This window comes from Pelophylax lessonae, assembly GCF_965119305.1.
Source record: "Pelophylax lessonae genome assembly, chromosome: 9".
NCBI classification, from domain to species: Eukaryota; Metazoa; Chordata; class Amphibia; order Anura; family Ranidae; genus Pelophylax; species Pelophylax lessonae.
The window spans coordinates 59,988,469-60,008,521 of record NC_138776.1 but is presented as its reverse complement, the minus strand read 5'-3'; the positions used below and the strand labels follow the sequence as shown (position 1 = coordinate 60,008,521).

The following is a 20,053-nucleotide window of genomic DNA, read 5'->3' as shown; positions in this document are numbered from 1 at the left end:
CCATCCCTCTACACTAGAGGGGAAGGGACTTGCGGAGCTTCGCGATAGCAGTCCGGGGACGCGCACGCAGACGGAGCTGTGGACGCGGTTGGACACCCCACCCCTTTCCTCATTCGCAGCTGCGGAAGTGTCGTTGGAGGCGGGGCCTGGGATCAGGTGACCGGAAGTAGCGGGTTATGGTGTCTCTGTGGCCGGTAGATGGAGGAGGAGACGATGGAAGAAGATCCCAACCACAATCACTGGCCGATCCGACCTCGATCTCCGACCAACCCTGACTACCTAAGGAAACCGATCTCTATCAACCCCGGGACCAACAAATTCTGTGAGTGCGTCACCCCCCACCCATATTTCCCCCCGCCCTGTCCACAGGCCCCTCCCATTTATGCCCCGCCCTCTGCCGTGTATATATTATATAGCTATAGCCAATTCCCCCCCCCCCCCCATTTGCTCCTTGGCCATCAAACTCTTGAATGTGATTGGCTCCTCCCCCAGACACATATTATACCCCCTTCATGCCCCACCCCCACCTCTGTACCCCCCCACCAAATAATCTTCTTCCATATATTCCTCTCCAACCCAGTCTGCCCTTCCCCCCTCCACATATTCCTCCCTCATCTGTATACCCCTCTATACACCTTACTGGACCACACCCCCCATGAGGGAGCCTGGCTGTGCCTCCAACACCACACACCCTTCTCCCTCCCCCTCTCTGTCTCCACCCCTTCTACAGAACCCTCCCCCATCCTACATAACCCCACCCCTTCTACAGAACCCTCCCCCACCCTACATAACCCCACCCCTTCTACAGAACCCTCCTCCATCCTACATAACCCCACCCCTTCTAAAGAACCATCCCCCATCCTACATAACCCCACCCCTTCTACAGAACCCTCCCCCATCCTACATAACCCCACCCCTTCTACAGAACCCTCGCCCATCCTACATAACCCCACCCCTTCTATAGAACCATCCCCCATCCTACATAACCCCACCCCTTCTACAGAACCCTCGCCCATCCTACATAACCCCACCCCTTCTATAGAACCATCCCCCATCCTACATAACCCCACCCCTTCTACAGAACCCTCCTCCATCCTACAAAACCCCACCTCTTCTACATAACCCTCCCTACATAACCCCACCCCTTCTACAGAACCTTCCCTAATCCTACATACCCCCACCTCTTCTACATAACCCCACCCCTTCTACAGAACCATCCCAAATCCTACATAACCACACCCCTTCTACAGAACCCTCCCCCATCCTACAGAATCCCACTTCTTCTACAGAACCCTCCCCCTTCTACAGAACCCTCCCCCATCCTACACAACTCCACCCCTTCTACAGAACCCTCCCCCATTCTACATAACCCCACCCCTTCTACAGAACCATCCCCCATCATACATAACCCCACCCCTTCTAAAGAACCACCCCCCATCCTACATAACCCCACCCCTTCTACAGAACCCTCCCCCATCCTACATAACCCCACCCCTTCTAAAGAACCACCCCCATCCTACATAACCCCACCCCTTCTACAGAACCCTCCTCCATCCTACAAAACCCCACCTCTTCTACATAACCCTCCCTACATAACCCCACCCCTTCTACAGAACCTTCCCTAATCCTACATAACCCCACCCCTTCTACAGAACCTTCCCTAATCCTACATAGCCCCACCTCTTCTACATAACCCCACCCCTTCTACAGAACCTTCCCAAATCCTACATAACCACACCCCTTCTACAGAACCCTCCCCCATCCTACAGAATCCCACTTCTTCTACAGAAACCCCCTACATAACCCAATCTCTTCTACAGAACCCCCTACATAACCCAATCTCTTCTACAGAACCCCCTACATAACCCCACCTCTTCTACAGAAACCCCCTGCATAACCCCACCTCTTCTACAGATACCCCCTGCATAACCCAATCTCTTCTACAGATACCCCCTGCATAACTCCACCTCTTCTACAGAACCCCCTACATAACCCAATCTCTTCTACAGAACCCCCTACATAACCCCACCTCTTCTACAGAACCCCCTACATAACCCAATCTCTTCTACAGAACCCCCTACATAACCCCACCTCTTCTACAGAACCCCCTACATAACCCAATCTCTTCTACAGAACCCCCTACATAACCCCACCTCTTCTACAGAAACCCCCTGCATAACCCAATCTCTTCTACAGAACCCCCCTACATAACCCAATCTCTTCTACAGAACCCCCCTACATAACCCAATCTCTTCTACAGAACCCCCCTACATAACTCCACCTCTTCTACAGAACCCCCTACATAACCCAATCTCTTCTACAGAACCCCCTACATAACCCAATCTCTTCTACAAAACCTCCTCTACATAACCCCACCTCTTCCACAGAACCCCCCATCCTACATAACTCCATCCCCTTTTTCAAAACCCTCCTACATAACCCTCCCCCATCCTACATATCCCCATCTCTTCAACAGAACCCCTTCTACAGAACTCTCCCCCTCCTACAAAACCCCACCCCTTCTACAGAATCCTCCCTTCTCTACATACCCCACCCCTTTTACAGAACCCCTTATATAACCCCACCCCTTCTACAGATCTCACCCCCCCTCCTACACAACCCCACCACTTTTATAGAACCCTCCCCCTTCTCCCACTCTTTCTGCAGATCCCTCCCCTCCTCTACATAGGCAGTGGTATGCAAAGATGTGAAGGTTGGTGGGGCCATTGGTGGTGGATAGTAGACAGGGGAGGGATTGATGGGGGCAAGACTGAAAAAACGTACTGTGAACAAATCAGTGAGACCAGATGGCTTACACTCAAGGAACTTAGTAATGTTACAGCCTGACCATTATTCCTAATCTTAGTACCAATATTTAAAAAAGATATGTGTACCTGGAAACTGCAGACCAGTCAGCCTAACATCAATAGTATGTAAACTAGGGATAGACCAGTATGGTTTTTTAAAGGTTGATACCGATATTTTGGTCACAAGATATCGGTATCAGCTGATATGGGCTGATATTTTGTACATTTAAAGTTTTGAAAAAAAAGAAAATTTTTGACACAAATCTGGAACTGAACATGTTAATTTTTGTTTAATGCTTAATGGCTGGCTTGCTGGCACCCTGTGGTGGGGGGGCTGGCTGGTTGGCACTCTGTGGTGGGGGGCTGGCTGGTTGGCACCCTATGGTGAGTGGCTTGCTGGCACCCTGTGGTGGGTGGCTGGCTTGCTGGCACCCTGTGGTGGGTGGCTGGATTGCTGGCACCCTGTGGTGGCTGGCTGGCACCCTGTGGTGGGTGGCTGGCTTGCTGGCACTCTGTGGTGGCTGGCACCCTGTGCTGGGTGGGTGGGTGGCTGGCTGGCACCCTGCGGTGGGGGGCTGGCTGGCACCCTGTGCGGGCTGGCAGGCACCCTGTGGTGGCTGGCACCCTGTGGTGGGTGGCTGTCTGGCTGGTACCCTGTGGTGGGTGTCTGTCTGGCTGGCACCCTGTGGTGGGTGGCTGGCACAGGGGCTGTGGGTGGCTGGTACAGGGCCTGTGGAGGGCTGACTGGCTCGCTGGTACAGTGCCTGTGGCTGGCTGGTACAGGGCCTGTGGATGTGGGTGGCTGGCTAGCACCGGGCTGCTGTGGGTGAGTGGGTGTATGGCTGTGATACAGTCTCACGAGACTAGTCCCGACTCCAGACGAGGCTGTCCAAGGCGAGGGAGGCGGCCTAAGAAGGCAGAATGACGTCACAAAAATATCAGCAATATCGGCCAGTTTCAGGGCCGATACCGATATATCGGGAAAAGTGCATATCGGCCCTCGATATATCGGCCTTGCCGATAATCGGTCTATCCCTTATGTAAACTATTAGAAGGAATCATAAAGGACCAAGAATTTGCAATAAAAACAGTATCATCGGCAGTAACTTGTATGGATTTATGAAAAATCGTTCTTGCCAGACCAACCTTAACGTTAACATTCTATAAGTGAGCTGTAATCTGGATAGAAGAAGGCCTGTGGATGTGGTGTATCTGGATTTCGACAAAGAGCTCAGTACAGTACCCCGTAAACACTGATTTTACAAATTGAAGTCTCTGGGCATTGAGGATAATGTATGTGTACCTGGATAGAAAACTGGTTACAGGGGAATGTCTGAGGGTCGTAATAAATAGATTATCGTCAGTTGGTCTGGAGTTATAAGTCCTGGGACCCATTCTGTTAAATGTATTCATAAATTATAAAGACGATGGCATAATAAGCTCAATCTCAGTGTTTGCTGTCAATACAAAGCTATGAAGGGCAATTACTTCACAGGAGGATATAGCGACTTTACAGGAAGACCTCAGTAAAATAGAGGGGTGAGCAAACACATGGTAAATGAGGTTTAATGTAGGAAATTGTAAAGCAATGCACTTAGGGGCTTAAAATATGAATGAAAGTTACTTTCTAGGGGAGAACCTCTGGGGCAGTGTTGGCAAACCTTGGCACCCAGATGTTTTGGAACTACATTTCCCATGATGCTCAACTGCACTGCACAGTGCATGAGCATCATGGGAAAGGAAGTTCCAAAACATCTGGGGTGCCAAGGTTCGCCATCACTGCTCTGGGGGAATTGAGGAAGGAAAAGGATCTGGGGGTCCCAGTAGATGAGAGGCTCTGCAATAACATGCAATGCCAAGCTGCAGCAAGCAAGGTCAGTAGACTATTAGTATGCATTAAAAGGAGTATTTACTTAAACATTAAATCTATAATTCTACTGCTTTACAAAACTCTGGTTCAGCCACATTATGAGTCCACATTATGAGGAAACTTTTTATTCTTCTGTCTGTTTAGAAGTCACGCCACCATACAATGAAGTTGGACGAGAATCTGTTTAATCCTAAACTGTGTCAGGGATTCTTTACTTATGTGGCAGTAAGCATGTGGAACTCCCTTCCACAGTTGGTGGTGTCAGTAGGCATTGTCGGTAAATTCAAAAGACTTTTACATGTGTTTCTTAGCAAACACAATATACAGGGATATGGGATAATGGTAGTGATATAAACACACACACACATGAAGGTTGAACTGGATGGACCAGTGTCTTTTTTTTTTTTTTTTTTTTTTTTTAACCTTACCAACCATGTAAAGTGGAACTGTACACTCACCTTCAGTCCAGCGATGCAGCGTCTTGGAGGTCCCCGCTAGCCACTAATGGTACAGGACAGGCAGATAAATTACTTTAATGCAGAAGTGGCATAGTATGCCTCTTTTGCATTAAAATCCTGCCTGTCAGCCTATTTTTTCTTCCCCGTAAAGTTCCACTTAACCGTGGGTACTTTGGTGGTGAGAAGATACAGACAAGATCATTGGTGGTGGTAAGTAGACAGGGGGAAGGGTTGGTTGAGGTAAATTGGTGGTGAGAAGATACAGGAGGGGGCTTGTGGTGGTGGTGAGTAGACAGAGGATGGGTTGGTTGGGGTACATTGGTGGTAGGAAGATGGGAGAGGGGGTCATTGGTGGTGGTGAGTAGACAGGGGGAAGGGTTGGTCGAGGTAAATTGGTGGTGAGAAGATACAGGAGGGGGTCCATGGTGGTGGTGAGTAGACAGAGGATGGGTTGGTTGGGGTACATTGGTGGTAGGAAGATGGGAGAGGGGGTCATTGGTGGTGGTGAGTAGACAGGGGGAAAGGTTGGTTGAGGTAAATTGGTGGTGAGAAGATACAGGAGGGGGCTTGTGGTGGTGGTGGTGAGTAGACAGAGGATGGGTTGGTTGGGGTACATTGGTGGTAGGAAGATGGGAGAGGGGGTCATTGGTGGTGGTAAGTAGACAGGGGGAAGGGTTGGTTGAGGTAAATTGGTGGTGAGAAGATACAGGAGCGGGCTTGTGGTGGTGGTGAGTAGACAGAGGATGGGTTGGTTGGAGTACATCAGGGGTAGGAAGATGGGAGAGGGGGTCATTGGTGGTGGTAAGTAGACAGGGGGAAGGGTTGGTTGAGGTAAATTGGAGGTGAGAAGATACAGGAGCGGGCTTGTGGTGGTGGTGAGTAGACAGAGGATGGGTTGGCTGGAGTACATTGGGGGTAGGAAGATGGGAGAGGGGGTCATTGGTGGTGGTGAGTAGACGGGGGGAAGGGTTGATTGAGGTAAATTGGTGGTGAGAAGATACAGGAGGGGGTCTGTGGTGGTGGTGAATAGACAGAGGATGGGTTGGTTGGGGTACATTGGTGGTAGAAGATGGGAGAGGGGGTCATTGGTGGTGGTGAGTAGATAGGGGAAAGGGCTGGTTGAGTATATTGGTGGTTGGGAAGATGGGAGAGGAAGACAAGGGAGTCTAAGAAGATTGGGTGGAGCTTCAGCTGATTGGTTCTCTCCCCTCTTCCTCCTCCAGTGATGAATGTGATCACAGTAGATGACTATAAGCGCCTGTATTGGCCCAAGCTGGAGAGCGCCATCGAACAACTGCTCACACAAACCGCTGGAGACTATATTCCGATATCGTACGAGCAAATCTACAGGTGTGTATCCAGATTGTTCGTCATTTATTTCATCATGTGTCATATCGGAATATCAGAGATTGTCTGTATGTTGTCACATCCTGATATCCTACGATTAGATCTATTCTTCTGTGATGGTGACCTTGTTCTTCTCTCCTGCAGTTGTGTCTACAAGTGTGTATGTCAGCAGCACTCCGAGCAGATGTACAGCGACCTCCTGTGCAAGATCACCCAGCACCTTCACAGGGTCTCCCAGGAGCTGCAGGTACCCTGTCACACCTACTCAATACTCTGCCCACATGATACCCTCCCCATACCCAGCACCCTCTCCTCCCCACCCACATCATAATACTTTAAACCCTCCCATATTCAGCATTCTGCCTATAGTATGTTAATTCACCCAACTGAACACCCGCCAATCCCAAGCACTGCAACCACAGTATGACATCCTTTCACTTTCCATACCTAACACTCTCCCCACATATTTACACCCCTCCGCCTACTTTATAACACCCCCCACCTACTACCTACCCCAGCACTTCATCTTCCTTATATCACTCCTTGCCTGTCCAATACTTTGCCTAACTCACAACACCAAACCTTCCCAACATTCCACCTAACTCATGACACCCCACGTACTACCCACCCAGCACTTCAACTTTCTCATATCATCCTACCTACCTAAGGGTCTGTTCACCTCATGGCATCACACCTACCCAACATTCAACCTACCCCATGACACCCCTCCTGCTTCTTGCCCAAACTTTGCCTTTTTCATGACACCCCACCGATCCAATTCTTGTTCACCTCATTAAACACCATTTACTAGATACCCAACTTTTCCCCCATCCACATACCTCCTATAAGAGCCCATTCACACTGCCGCGACTTGTCAGCCTGACAAGTCGCGGTCCATTGAGTAGTACAGGACCCGTTCTAATAGGAGCGACACAAGTCGCTCCGACTTAGAAAAAGGGTCCTGTACTACTTTGGGGCGACCTCGGAGCGACTTGCATAGACTTCCATTATGTGAAGTCCCTGCAAGTCGCGCCGAAGTCGCGGTGCACGCGACTTCACAGGTCGCCCCCGAAGTCGTGTCGCCTCAGTGTGAACCGGCTCTCACCTTCTCAACATTCCACCTAAAAACCTCAAAAAGATCGGTGTATAATTTAGGCAATATGTAAAATTAAAAAAAATATATCAATATACAGTGGTAAAATAAAAAATATCCAGCTATATGGTTGGGGAACAAAATATCTAATTCACTCTGAGAATACCAGACAGAAGTGATATGTGTATTTTAAGAAGTTATATCTGGTATATATCATCAGAATCCAATGAAACTTTTTATTTAAAAAGACCTAAAACACTTACAGATTTTTCAGACAGAATTGTTCTAGAACAATATGCATGACAGACTCCCTTGTCATAGGCAGGTAGCTTGATACCTGCGCCAGCTGTCACTTATTTTCCTACCAAAATTTTGGTTTTAAGAACAAAAGATTTGCTAAACGTAAGTGGGGTCAAATTGATGTTTTCATTTTTGACCACAGTGACAGGAAAAGTCGAAGAAGCAGAATAGATAATTCTCAATCAAGCACATTTTCAGACAGTGTATGTGGTAAATTACCTTTATTTTTAAAATTGAATATTAAAAGCAAGTGAAATTTTTGAACGACATTTGTACATTCATCAAATGTACAAACAATTTTCTTTTATTTTAAATGCATTTTATATTAAAGTAGTACTAAAGGCTGAGTTTTTTTTTTTGCACGGATATATTCATTTTAAATATAATGCACAATACTGGTAAACTTTTACTTTAAATTTAATGGTAATGATTTATATTCCCTCCAGTCTATCAGCCTCTACCTTCTCTGGGCTCAGATGCTGATCACCCCAGCACAGAGTCTTTAAAAGTGACTTGTAAATTGGTTTGACACAGAGCAGTCCTGATGCTTTTCTTCTGGGGTCTTCCGCCAGCGCTTCAGGCTCCTCCTGTCTTCAGAGTGCCCCAATAGCAAGCCATAAAGTATAATATAGAGTGCACCTACAGCAAGGTAAAAAAAAACTTCTGCCTTTTTAGAATCACTCACTTTCTTCTCCTGCCCAGGACTACATGTCCCACGAAGCGTTGCTCCTCACATAGAAACATAGAATGTGTCGGCAGATAAGAACCATTTGGCCCATCTAGTCTGCCCAATATATCTGAATCCTATGAATAGCCCCTGGCCCTATCTTATATGAAGGATAGCCTTATGCCTATCCCATGCATGCTTAAACTCCTTCACTGTATTTGCAGCTACCACTTCTGCAGGAAGGTTATTCCATGCATCCACTACTCTCTCAGTAAAGTAATACTTCCTCATATTACTTTTAAACCTTTGCCCCTCTAATTTAAAACTGTGTCCTCTTGTGGTAGTTTTTCTTCTTTTAAATATGCTCTCCTCCTTTACCGAGTTGATTCCCTTTATGTATTCACAGGTTCTCAGGCACTTGACGATTTGGTTTACTAAAACTGGAGAGTGCAAAATCTGGTGCAGCTCTGCATATAAACCAGTCATCTTCCAGGTTTAATCGTCAAAAGCTTAATTGAACAAGCTGAAGTTAGAAGCTGATTGGCTACCATGCACAGCTGCTTCAGATTGTGCACTGTCCAGTTTTAGTAAATTAACCACTTACTGACATGTATGGAGGGTGTACTGAGCTGTATGTGTGCTGCACTGTGTATACTGACATGTATGGATGGTGTACTGAGCTGTATGTGTGCTGCACTGTGTATACTGACATGTATGGATGGTGTACTGAGCTGTATGTGTGCTGCACTGTGTATACTGACATGTATAGATGGTGTACTGAGCTGTATGTGTGCTGCACTGTGTATACTGACATGTATAGATGGTGTACTGAGCTGTATGTGTGCTGCACTGTGTATACTGACATGTATGGATGGTGTACTGAGCTGTATGTGTGCTGCACTGTGTATACTGACATGTATGGAGGGTGTACTGAGCTGTATGTGTGCTGCACTGTATTTTGTGATATGTAAACAAATAATACATTCTGTATGCAGGCCAACGAATCAATTACGAAAATAGTTGTTTCAGCGCTAGTTGACATTATTCCATGTTGATGTTCCAGGCAAGTTCTCCAGAGCAGTATATAGAGAAGTTTAATGTGGCCCTGGGCCAGTATATGGGGGCTCTACACAGCATCGTCCCTCTCTTCATCTATATGGTGAGTATTTCTCTGGATTCTGCTATCATGATGGTGTACCCTGTATATGAGTTGGTGAAAGTGGCCTCCCTCCCTCCGGCCCTTCTGTGGCTTACAATCTTCTGTTTGTGTTTTAGAATAAGTTTTATATAGAAACCAAACTGAACCGGGACCTGAAGGACGATCTGATCCAACTCTTCACCCGTCATGTGGCAGAGAAGCATATCTACAACCTGATGCGTAAGTAGGCCAAGAATGTCACTTCCCCATTCTGTCATGTGATTACATCGCCCCCACCCCTCTTCCTTCCCTCTGATGTCAGTGGAGATGGACCATACATTGTACGTCCACAGGAGGACCACTGAATCTGGCAGATTTAAAAAATGTGTCTACAGGAAGAACCTCATACAACTAAATCAGTGCTCAACAAATCCCAGGCACCGGGTTGCCATGGCGATTAGAAATTGTGTCCTGGCACCTGGGTTTTATTCAGCCCATTCACTGCTGACACCGCCTCACATGCTCCAAGCCTAACGCTGAGGCTGGGTAGGCTCAGTCTGAGAGTCGGGCAATAGAGTTCTACTCACTGGGTGGGTGTCGGAGGCGGTCTCCGTCCTAAAGGGGCTGGGCTTTCCATCTCCTGGGGCGTGTGCTGGGCTGAGCTGTGAAGCTGATTGAGCTAGATCAGGTGTGTCCTCTGTCCGGGGGGTGGATCAAATGTCAGGGGCGGGTCCTGTGCCGAGGTGGGCAGCTCCTCATCTGTTTTAGGCAGTGCAGGCTGTCAGCGCTCTGCTCTCCAAGTGATGGTGATTGGGTGGGAGGACAGATCATTGCTACCATGGACTGCACGGTGAACGCCAAGGACAAGGCGACTGTTCCACACACCCTGCTTGCGCACCCCGCTACGTATCCCGGGCTCCGATTGCCCATGAGCAGCAAAGCGGGTGCCGTTGCGTAGAGGGGAGCAGACACATGTCCCCTGTCCTCTTTTTGTTGCTGACCCAGAAGTGACATGTATGACATCACATAATGGCCGGGAAAGAATGTAGTGCAGTGCGATTTGCATAGCATTACTTTTTTGGAGCACAGGGGAGACATCCAGAGTCTTTTAGACCCTGGATGTCTCATCAAGGAGAACCTGTCACCAAAAACATCATCACATTGGAGACTTTTTTTGTCCCCTATGTGATGGGAAAAAAAGTTAGGTTAAAAAAATATATATATATATATATATATATATACATATATATATATGTGTATATATATATATATATATATATATATATATATATACTGTGTGTGTGTGTGTGTGTGTGTGTGTGTGTGTGTGTATGTATGTGTATATATATATATATATAATTTTTTTTTTTTTTTTTTATTGTAGAAAATTAAAGTTACTGCCAAGCACATAAAATCCCCCCCCCCCCTCCCTACATATACGCACATACAAGGGTAAACACGCATCAGAGCGCCTACGCCAGTAAATTTCTATTGCAATACACCTGTTACATATTGCCGCGCACGCCGGAATGAGAGCAATAATTCTAGTGCCAGGCCGCCTTCATAATGCTAAATAAAGCTTTGTTAGAAAAAAAAAAAGCTTTTTTTGCTGGCTCCCATATTCAAATCAAATTTGTAAAGCCCTGAACTAAATACCAAAAAGATTTCAGTGTCCATTCCATGCAGGTTTGAATGTGATTTCACTGTTACATTATAGGCAGGTGCCTGGTAGCATTTGCAGTATATGTTTGAGGTTCCCACCTCCACTGAGGTTGAAGGGACTCAGGCCCATGTGCCTCAAATTTCAAATCCTAAACCAAGCTCAGGCCAGGCGGCTATAAGATGTCCCATCTTCTCTGATGTAACTTTTTTGTATCTCTCCCTATGCAGCATTACTGATAGAAGCCCAGTCTACACCGTTCCAGATCACCCCCTCCACCATGGCCAGCATCATAAAGGGCCTCTACACATTGAGGCCTGGTAAGTAGTCTATGATTATAAGTGGATGTAAAATTGTATAGATGCTATAAGACCATCATATTGACCAGCAGTTGTCAACTTACTAGGTGTAGGGGTCTCGAATGCAATCACTGTTGTCTCCAAAGGGTTGCACATTATATATTGTATATGTAATAATACAAAAGACTGTCATAGACTGTACACTAGAGGTGATTTAGGGGTGTTTGGATCCTCATCCAAACCACCAAAACCAGACAGCCAAGAAGCTTTCACTGTATTGGGCCAGTCGTAAGCTGCCGAGGCATTCCCCACCTTGTAGCTGCATGTATATATACCCATTGTATATGTAGGGAATGCCCCAGGTGCAGATGGTTGGTCAATTTCAGGTCCTAGCTGGCTGGCTCAGGTGAGTTGGGACTAAAATGTGAACACGCCTGAGCCCTTCACTACTAGAGGTTTACTCAAAGGAGTGGTTGGAGACTGAAAGTGGTTGTAAAGTCAGAAGGTTTTTTATCCCTATGCATTCTATGCATTAAAGCGGTTGTAAACCCGAAAAAAAAACCCTTCAAGACAAAGGCATAATGAGCTAGTATGCATTGCATACTAGCTCATTATGTATTACTTACCTTAGAACGAAGCCCCGACATGAACCCATGGACATCGCTGCGGGCGCTGCCATGATCCCTCGGCGTCTCTTCTGGGTTTGGCGGCTCTGGCGCTGTGATTGGCCAGAGCCGCGATGACGTCACTCCCGCGCATGCGCGCAGGAGTGATTTTCCGGCAAGCTCCCGGCAAGGAAAACTGAAGGTCCCCCCAGACCTTCAGAGCGCATGCGCCGTTCGCGTGAGCGGCTGCATGCACTGCAAATATCTCCTAAACCGTGCCTAAAGTGTCAACAAGCGGGATACTACCGCTTTAAGATAAAAAGCCTGTGTGCAGCAGCCCCCCTAATACTTACCTGAGCCCCATCTAGATCCAGTGATATTGTAGGAGTGTCTTGGCTGCCCAGGACTCCCCTCCTCATTGGCTGAGACGACCAGGTTTGGCTCCCGCTGCTGTCAGTCAAAGTTTGTCAGCCAATCAGGAGAGAAAGGGGGCAGGGCCAGGCCACGGCTCTGTTTCTGAGCTTTGGCTCGGGTGCCCCCAATGGCAAGCTGTTTGCTGTGGGGGCACTCAACAGGAGGGAGGGGCCAGGAGCACAGAAGAGGGACTTGAAAAGAGGAGGATCTGGGCTGCTCTGTGCAAATTCACTGCAACAGAGCAGGTAAGTATAACATATTTGTTATTTTTAACTTTTAAAATGACGAGACTTTTCAGTCGCTTGAAGTTGTGCTGTAGGAGATAATCAGAGAATACAGACATGTTACATCTAACTGCTAGAGATTGCTGTTGTTAAAGGTCTCTTTACAAATGACTGTTCCGACTACTGACTGCTAGGGCTGTGGGCTGCATGTAGGACACCAGCAATATAGACAGTTTGACATGGCCCAGCTACTATATACAGGTGCATCTCATAAAATTAGAACATCGTCAAAAAGTTAATTTATTTCAGTAAGGCTCCTTTCACACGAACGATCTGATCAGATCCGCTTGTCAGTTTTTTAGGCGGATCTGATCGGATCCTCTATGCATCCCTATGGGGAAGCGGATGTCAGCGGTGACATGTCCGCTGACATCCGATCCGATCCTGTCCGTGAAATCCGGATGGATGGAAACCCTGTTTTCCATCTGTCCAGGGGATCGGATCGGATGAGAGCGGACAGGCTCTCATCCAATTCCCCATAGAGATCAGCGGGGCTCTGACACCTCCCTCTCCGCACACAGTGCATAGACGGAGCTGTCATCCGCCTGATCAGTGGGGATCGGCGGATCAATCCCCGCTGAGCAGAGAACAGTCCGCACCGGACAGCGGACCGTGTGAAAGGACCCTTATTCAATTAAAAAAGTGAAACTCATATATTTTATATAGATGCGTTGCACACAGAGTGATATATTTCAAGCATTCATTTCTTTACATTTTGGTGATTATTGCTCACAGCTAGGAAAAGCCCAAAGTTAAATATCTCAGAAAATTAGAATACTACATAAGACCAATTAAAAAAAAAAAAGGATTTTTTTTTTATACAGAAATGTTGGCCTACTGAAAAGTATGTCCATGTACAGTGTAGTATGCACTCAATACTTGGTTGGGGCTTCTTTTGCATGATTTCCTGCATCAATGCGGCGTGGCATGGAGGTGATCAGCCTGTGGCACTGCTGAGGTGTTCTGGAAGCCCAGATTGCTTTGATAGCGGATTTCAGCTTGTCTGCATTGTTGGGTCGGTGTCTCTCATCTTCCTCTTGATAATACCCCACAGATTCTCTATGGGGTTTAGGTCAGGTGAGTTTGCTGGCAATCAAGCGCACTGTTGCCATGATCATTAAACCAGGTATTGCTACATTTGGCAGTGTGGGCAGCTGCTAAAAAATGAAATCGGCATCGCCATAAAGCTGGTCAGCAGAGGGAAGCATGAAGTGCTCTAGAATTTCCTGGTAGAGGGCTGTGCTGACTTTGGACTTGATAAAACCCAGTGGACCAACCCCAGCAGATGACATGGCTCCCCAAGGCCCCATTACAGCATTAGCTGTAATGTTTAAAGCGGAGTTCTGGCCTCGGAAACATTTTTTCAATAAAAATACCCCGGGACAGTGAGGGCTAGTACATTTTCATAATGGATAGCTTCTGAACTGTCCCAGGTCGCACTTACCTTTTAGAATAAATACTTAAAGCGGAGTTCCAGCCATTTACTCACCTGTCCAACGGTCCAGCGATGCGGCCGCCGGAAGCCTCGATCCTCTCCCTCGGCGCCGGCATCACTGCTGTGGGCACCCGGCTGTTACAGTTTGCGGCTTCACAGCCGGGTACCCACTGCGCATGCGCGAGTCGCGCTGCGCGCCGTGATTGGCCGGCAATCTTCTGGGACCTCTGACGTGTCCCAGAAGATTGCAGGGAGGGAGGGGGAGAGGAGAACTTCCGCTCAGGGCGCCGCGGCGCTCCGAGCGGAAGTGGGAGCGGGTACCTGTCAAAACTAGGTACCCGCTCCCCCCCCCCAAAAAATGACATGCCAAATGTGGCATGTCGGGGGGTCAGGACTCCCTAAAGCGGAAGTTCCACTTTTGGGTGGAACTCCGCTTTAACTTATAATGTCTTTAATGTCCAGCGCTGCCACCTCAGGTGTGGGCAGCTGAAGCCAGCGCATCCTCTTCTGTGTCCTCTTTGTCCCAGAATGCCCTGCACCGGTCCCGCTCGTTACTTCCAGGGCAGGCGCGTCATCCCTGCACAGCTTCTGGGCATGCTGTGTCTGTCAATGAACGAAAGAGAAAATGGGATTTTTGACTTACCGTAAAATTTGTTTCTCTGATGTTCATTGACGCACACAGCACCCACCCTTCTGTGGAGTTGGCTTTCTTCTCACACTGCTTGTAACAAGACTGAGTACCTATAGCTGAGAGTGGGTGTATCCTCCCTGGGACTGCCCATAGGCATAGTCCAGCTTTTTCCTGCCTAGTGTCCTAACCCTGTAGGGGGCAGTATAACCCAATGGTTAAGAAGAATCAGGAGCTGTGTCCGTCAATGAACATCAGAGAAATGGATTTTAAGTTAAGCTAGCTGTAAGCCATAATCATCAAAATTAAAATAAAGAAATGCTTGAAATGTATCTCTCTGTGTATAATGCATCTATATAAAATATATGAGTTTAACTTTATGAATTGAATGACTGAAATAAATGAACTTTTTGATGATATTCTAATTTTATGAGATGCACCTATAAATCGTATACTGAGACTGGAGATGGCTATACGTGTTGTGTACAATGCGTGACCTCTGCTAATCTATACCAAAAATGTCTCTGGTCTGCTCCCCTCTTAGAATGGGTCCAGCTCGCACCATCGCTTTTCTCCAAATTCATCCCAAACATTTTGCCCCCCGCCTTGGAGTCAGAGCTGCAGGACTACGCTGCCCAAGACCAGAAGCTTCAGAGAGAGCTCATGCAGAATGGATTTAACAGGTCAGAGTGCAATTCTGAGGGAAAATTATTAAATGTATCAAAGGCAATGCAGCTTGTCAACATATATTTGCTTCTGCGTTATTTAGAGATTGGATTGGGGAAGCATTATATATTTTATAGGTGATGCAGTTCGTCAACACATTTCTTTCCGCTGTATTTCAAGATTGGAAGGGAAAATGTTGTTTTTCTCATTTATTGAGGGACATAGGATTCTAAGACATTTGGGTTATACTGCCAAATACAGAAGGATTCGGACACTTGCAAACAAAAAAAAAGTGATCAGCCTGGTATAACCCCTCCCACTCTCAATATGCCTCAGTTTTTGTATAGCGTCCTAGGAGGATAGACATCTTTTCTCGGAAAAAGGTTTACTGTTTTTTTTCTCATTTTTTTTCCCATTTTTCAGGATTATGTTTTTTTTATATTAATACTTCATCTACACCATGGGTGTCCAACATTTTGGCTTCTCTGGGCCGTATTGAGTGTAGAGAAATTTTCTCAGGCCGCATATAAATATATACTATTAGATAAGGTATATAAGTAATAAAACACCGCTGCACCCTTCCCGTGCTGCCGCACCCCCCCCCAGCACTAATTTAACACAACTAGTGGATGATCCCCTCCGAGACTGCCTCTGTGGCTTAGCCCCCGACTCGACTTCCTTCCTCCCCAGCTACAAAAAAAAAAAAAATTGGCAGGGGGCAGTGGGCCGCATTGCCTGCGGGTCCGGGCCGCAGGTTGGACAGGCCTGATCTACACACTGCTTGCTTGTATAGCGTGTCTGTTTAGCTATATTGGCTTACCTTTTGAGGCTGGACTAAAGATTGCCAGGCCTGCCTGGAATGTGACATTGAGACTCCTGGCTCTGCATTTCAGACCTTTGTGTACTGTTAGCCCAAGCGCTCCGGCTAAGCCTTTGGGAGATACTTTATTTAGTAGACTTGTTTTATGCTGAGGACTTTAATGCCGTATTGTTAGGGAAGTGCCTTGTTTGCACACTCTGCATTCTTGTTCCTGCCATTGTTCCCTATCAACAATCAATTTCACCCTAGGTGGTTCTTGCTGCCTCCTACAGTGACCTGGTCCCCTTTGGCTACATGAAATTTGCCTGCTTCCAGCAGTTGGTTCTCAAGTGCTCAATGTTTAACCTTGTACTAGAGCCTGGTTGTCCGTGCTTGAGGTGCAACACGTTTAAACCCAAACTCGAGGGGCAGTCCTGCTATACCAGGTCCTTCCAGCTCACAAGCCACTAGCAATTCCAGGGCAGTCTGCAGTGTTTCCTCTGAAGAGCCTGACACGTGCTGCCTGGTATGTTTTCAATTGCTTGAGTGCCTGGATTCATTGGAGTCTTAACTCTATGGGGTGTGGCTCCCTCCTTGACCCTAAGTGTCCATTCACACTAGTACGACTTGTCAGGCGACTTGGTCAGCCTGACAAGTCAAGCACCATCGCGTCCCATAGTGTAGTACAGGAATGGTTCTAATAGGAGCGACACAAGTCGCTCCGACTTAGAAAAAGGGTCCTGTACTACATCGGGGCGACTTGCATAGACATTCATTTTATGAAGTCCGTGCAAGTCGTGCCGAATTCGCGGTGCACGCAAATTCACAGGTCGCCCTGAAAGTCGTGCCGCATCAGTGTGAACCGGCACTAACTCAGGAGAAGTTCTCTGCATGTTATGCAGGATTTTGTGGGCCAAATTGTAACATTGATTGCAAAGGCCATAAACATATTTCAATGCCTTCCCTGGTAGAATCATTATCTGCCCTACCTATAGCCCTAGCAATCGGGGGGAAGGAGATTGTTCCTGATTAATTAAAGGCAGCTGCTGTAAAAAGCAGGCTGAGAGACGACATATTGGCTTTTATTGATGCAGTCTAAAGATGGAGGAACAGCCAACAGCTTCCTCCAGTGCAGCTCCCAGTCTAGGATCCCTAAGGCCCATGTCAGACGAAGCGGAATCCCTCAAGCGGATCCACCTTTTCAGAGGGGAATCTCTCTGCTGATCCCCTCTGAGCAGGCAGATGACAGGTCTGTGTCAGCTCCGCTATGCAGAGCGAACATGGACACAGCCTGCTGTTTTCTATAGGGTGGTTGGATGGAAATGACCGCGTGTCTGTTTCCATCTGACTGTCATCTGATCCGCCGGACCGATGGTGAACTTATCCCCATCCATCTATTTTTAGCGGGCCAGATCAGATGCCAGCAGATGTCAGCGAACACATGCCCGCTGTAATCCACCCCTCCATAAAGAACAATGGGTGGTCCAATCCAGAAAGACCGGACAGGTCATGTAAGCCGATTAGGAAACTCTTGATAAACTGTTTACACCTCACGAATCAATACATGCTTGAGGGAGTTTTTATTAGGAAGTTGACTGTTCCCACAGTTGATCTGGCAGTGTCCTAATAAGGCACTGACAAATCTGTAGAGCAGTGGTCCTCAACTCCGGTCCTCAGGGCCCACTAACAGGCCAGATTTTAAGTATTACCTTGGGGAGATGCAGACTAGAGTACTGCAATCACTGAGCAGCAAATTATATCACCTGGGATGTATTTCAGTTATCTTGCAAACCTGGCCTGTTAGTGGGCCCTGTAGGCCAGGGTTGAGGACCACTGCTGTAGAGGATGCACCAGTATTTAGGGATCCCATTATTGTAGGTTCTGAGATCCTTTTCAAAATTTTGCTGTAGCAGATCCTGCTTTGCAACGATGTTAGATGGTCAAACAAGGTGAATGGGCAAAACACATGGCAAGGGATTCCAGCTTCCTTCTGTACTAATCCTTTATTCATGGAGTGATTCGAGTTCATCCCAACAGCTTTTTAGTACTGTGTAATTAAGTTAGTGGATGTCTCCTGCCTTATTTTGTAGATTTGTCTATCATTTACTATGCAACGAAAAATTTAGTATAAGGTTGGCCTGCTGCCCAGGCAGAGGAAAACACATCCTGTGCATATTCTTCGAGGCACAATGTCTGTTCAGAGCTCCTTTGGCAGCCCTCTTCAAGGATGTTACTAGGGGTAAGAATTACTCATCCACCCCAGCAAAAAAAAGTCTAGACCTAAAGCTGGGAAGAATTGCCCCTGTTCTGAGGCCAAAAAGAGTTTCCTTCATTGCATCTTGGATAGTACTGGGTACGGGAGTTGGTTTCCATGGGGTACAAACTAGAGTTTGAATTCGAACCCCCTCCCTGCTTTTTTTTTTTTCAAATTTCTAGTGTCACAATACAAATTAACTGGCCTCCATGCAGGTCTTCTGGGACAAGTGGTTATCGTCTTGGTTTTTGTAGCAGAAGGGTTTCAGGGATTTTAATTTAACCTTTTCACAGTTAAGATGGAATCCTTTAGGTCTGCTATAGTCTGCTTTTCTCAGGGAGACTTGCTAGCCTGTAGACATCAAGAACATGCACTTTCATGTCCCTATTTTATCTGGTTGTCATCAGAACATCCTTTGCTTTGCTGTGGATCCTCAACACTTCCAGTTTGTGGTTCTGCTGTTCAGCCTGTCTTCCAAACCCTATGTATTTTCCAAAATGTTCTAGCCTCTGTCTTTGCCCTATTATTCTCACAGGACATCTCCATTATGGGGTGTCTAGACAATCCTAGTAATGAAGGAACAGCCCTAAAAAGCCGTGTGATCACTTTTACAGTTCTAACAAAGAGTCAAGCCCCTTTTCCCCCTTTGTTGCCAGACTCCCCTGTTCTTTCAGGGAGCCCAGGACCATGGCAAAATTGCCCAATATATTGTCCAGGAGGAGATAGAGGAACATTTGTTCCCCAGAACTTCTGCTTTCAGAAAATGTATAATGTTAGAGTGTTTTAAAGCATTTTTTCTAGCAAAAAATGCAGATTTTAACGTGTTAAAAATTGCCTTGAAAGACAAATATTCAGAGAAGAATTATGTATTTATTTATTTAGCATTATTTAGTTCTGGATGGGAAACAGTGTTAATTTCGTCGACTAAAACCGACTAAAATGTTTTCGTAGACTAAATTAACACAATTTTAGTCGACTAAAACAATTCAGATGACTAAAATACGACTGAAACTAAAATGGCATTTTATTCTTAAGACTAAAATACGACAAAAACTAAAATGGCATTTTAGTCAAAAGACTATAACTAAAACTAAATTGAAATTTGCTGCCAAAATGAACACTGGTGCATGCTCAAAGCTTAATACCATAAATAATAACATATTAGATTTTTCACTCCAGGACCAGCAGTAGTATATAATGAGTGGAAATTGTAGAGAAATGCTTAAATAATGCATTACAAATTACAATTGAACTACACCCATTCGATTATAGATGACTAAAATGAGCTTTAGTCGACTAAAATGTAGGACGTTTTAGTCGACTAAAATG

The 20,053-nt window shown here is 46.5% G+C and overlaps 1 protein-coding gene across 2 annotated transcripts in view; it reads left to right on the top strand.

Moving 5' to 3' along the window:
* The first annotated feature begins 114 nt into the window (after positions 1 to 114).
* CACUL1 (CDK2 associated cullin domain 1) overlaps positions 115 to 20,053 on the top strand; it is a 34,796-nt gene continuing 14,857 nt past the window's right edge. Inside the window, exons 1-7 of one of the 2 annotated variants that reach the window (XR_014225712.1) lie at positions 115 to 322; positions 6,359 to 6,485; positions 6,627 to 6,729; positions 9,606 to 9,701; positions 9,818 to 9,920; positions 11,571 to 11,660; positions 15,550 to 15,688. Coding sequence is in view for 1 of the 2 variants with exons in the window: in XM_082267562.1 (XP_082123688.1) it covers positions 199 to 322; positions 6,359 to 6,485; positions 6,627 to 6,729; positions 9,606 to 9,701; positions 9,818 to 9,920; positions 11,571 to 11,660; positions 15,550 to 15,688 (782 nt within the window). In the remaining variant the exon portion in view is untranslated. The remainder of the gene's footprint in view (positions 323 to 6,358; positions 6,486 to 6,626; positions 6,730 to 9,605; positions 9,702 to 9,817; positions 9,921 to 11,570; positions 11,661 to 15,549; positions 15,689 to 20,053) is intronic. The other variant, XM_082267562.1, reaches the window with a different exon arrangement.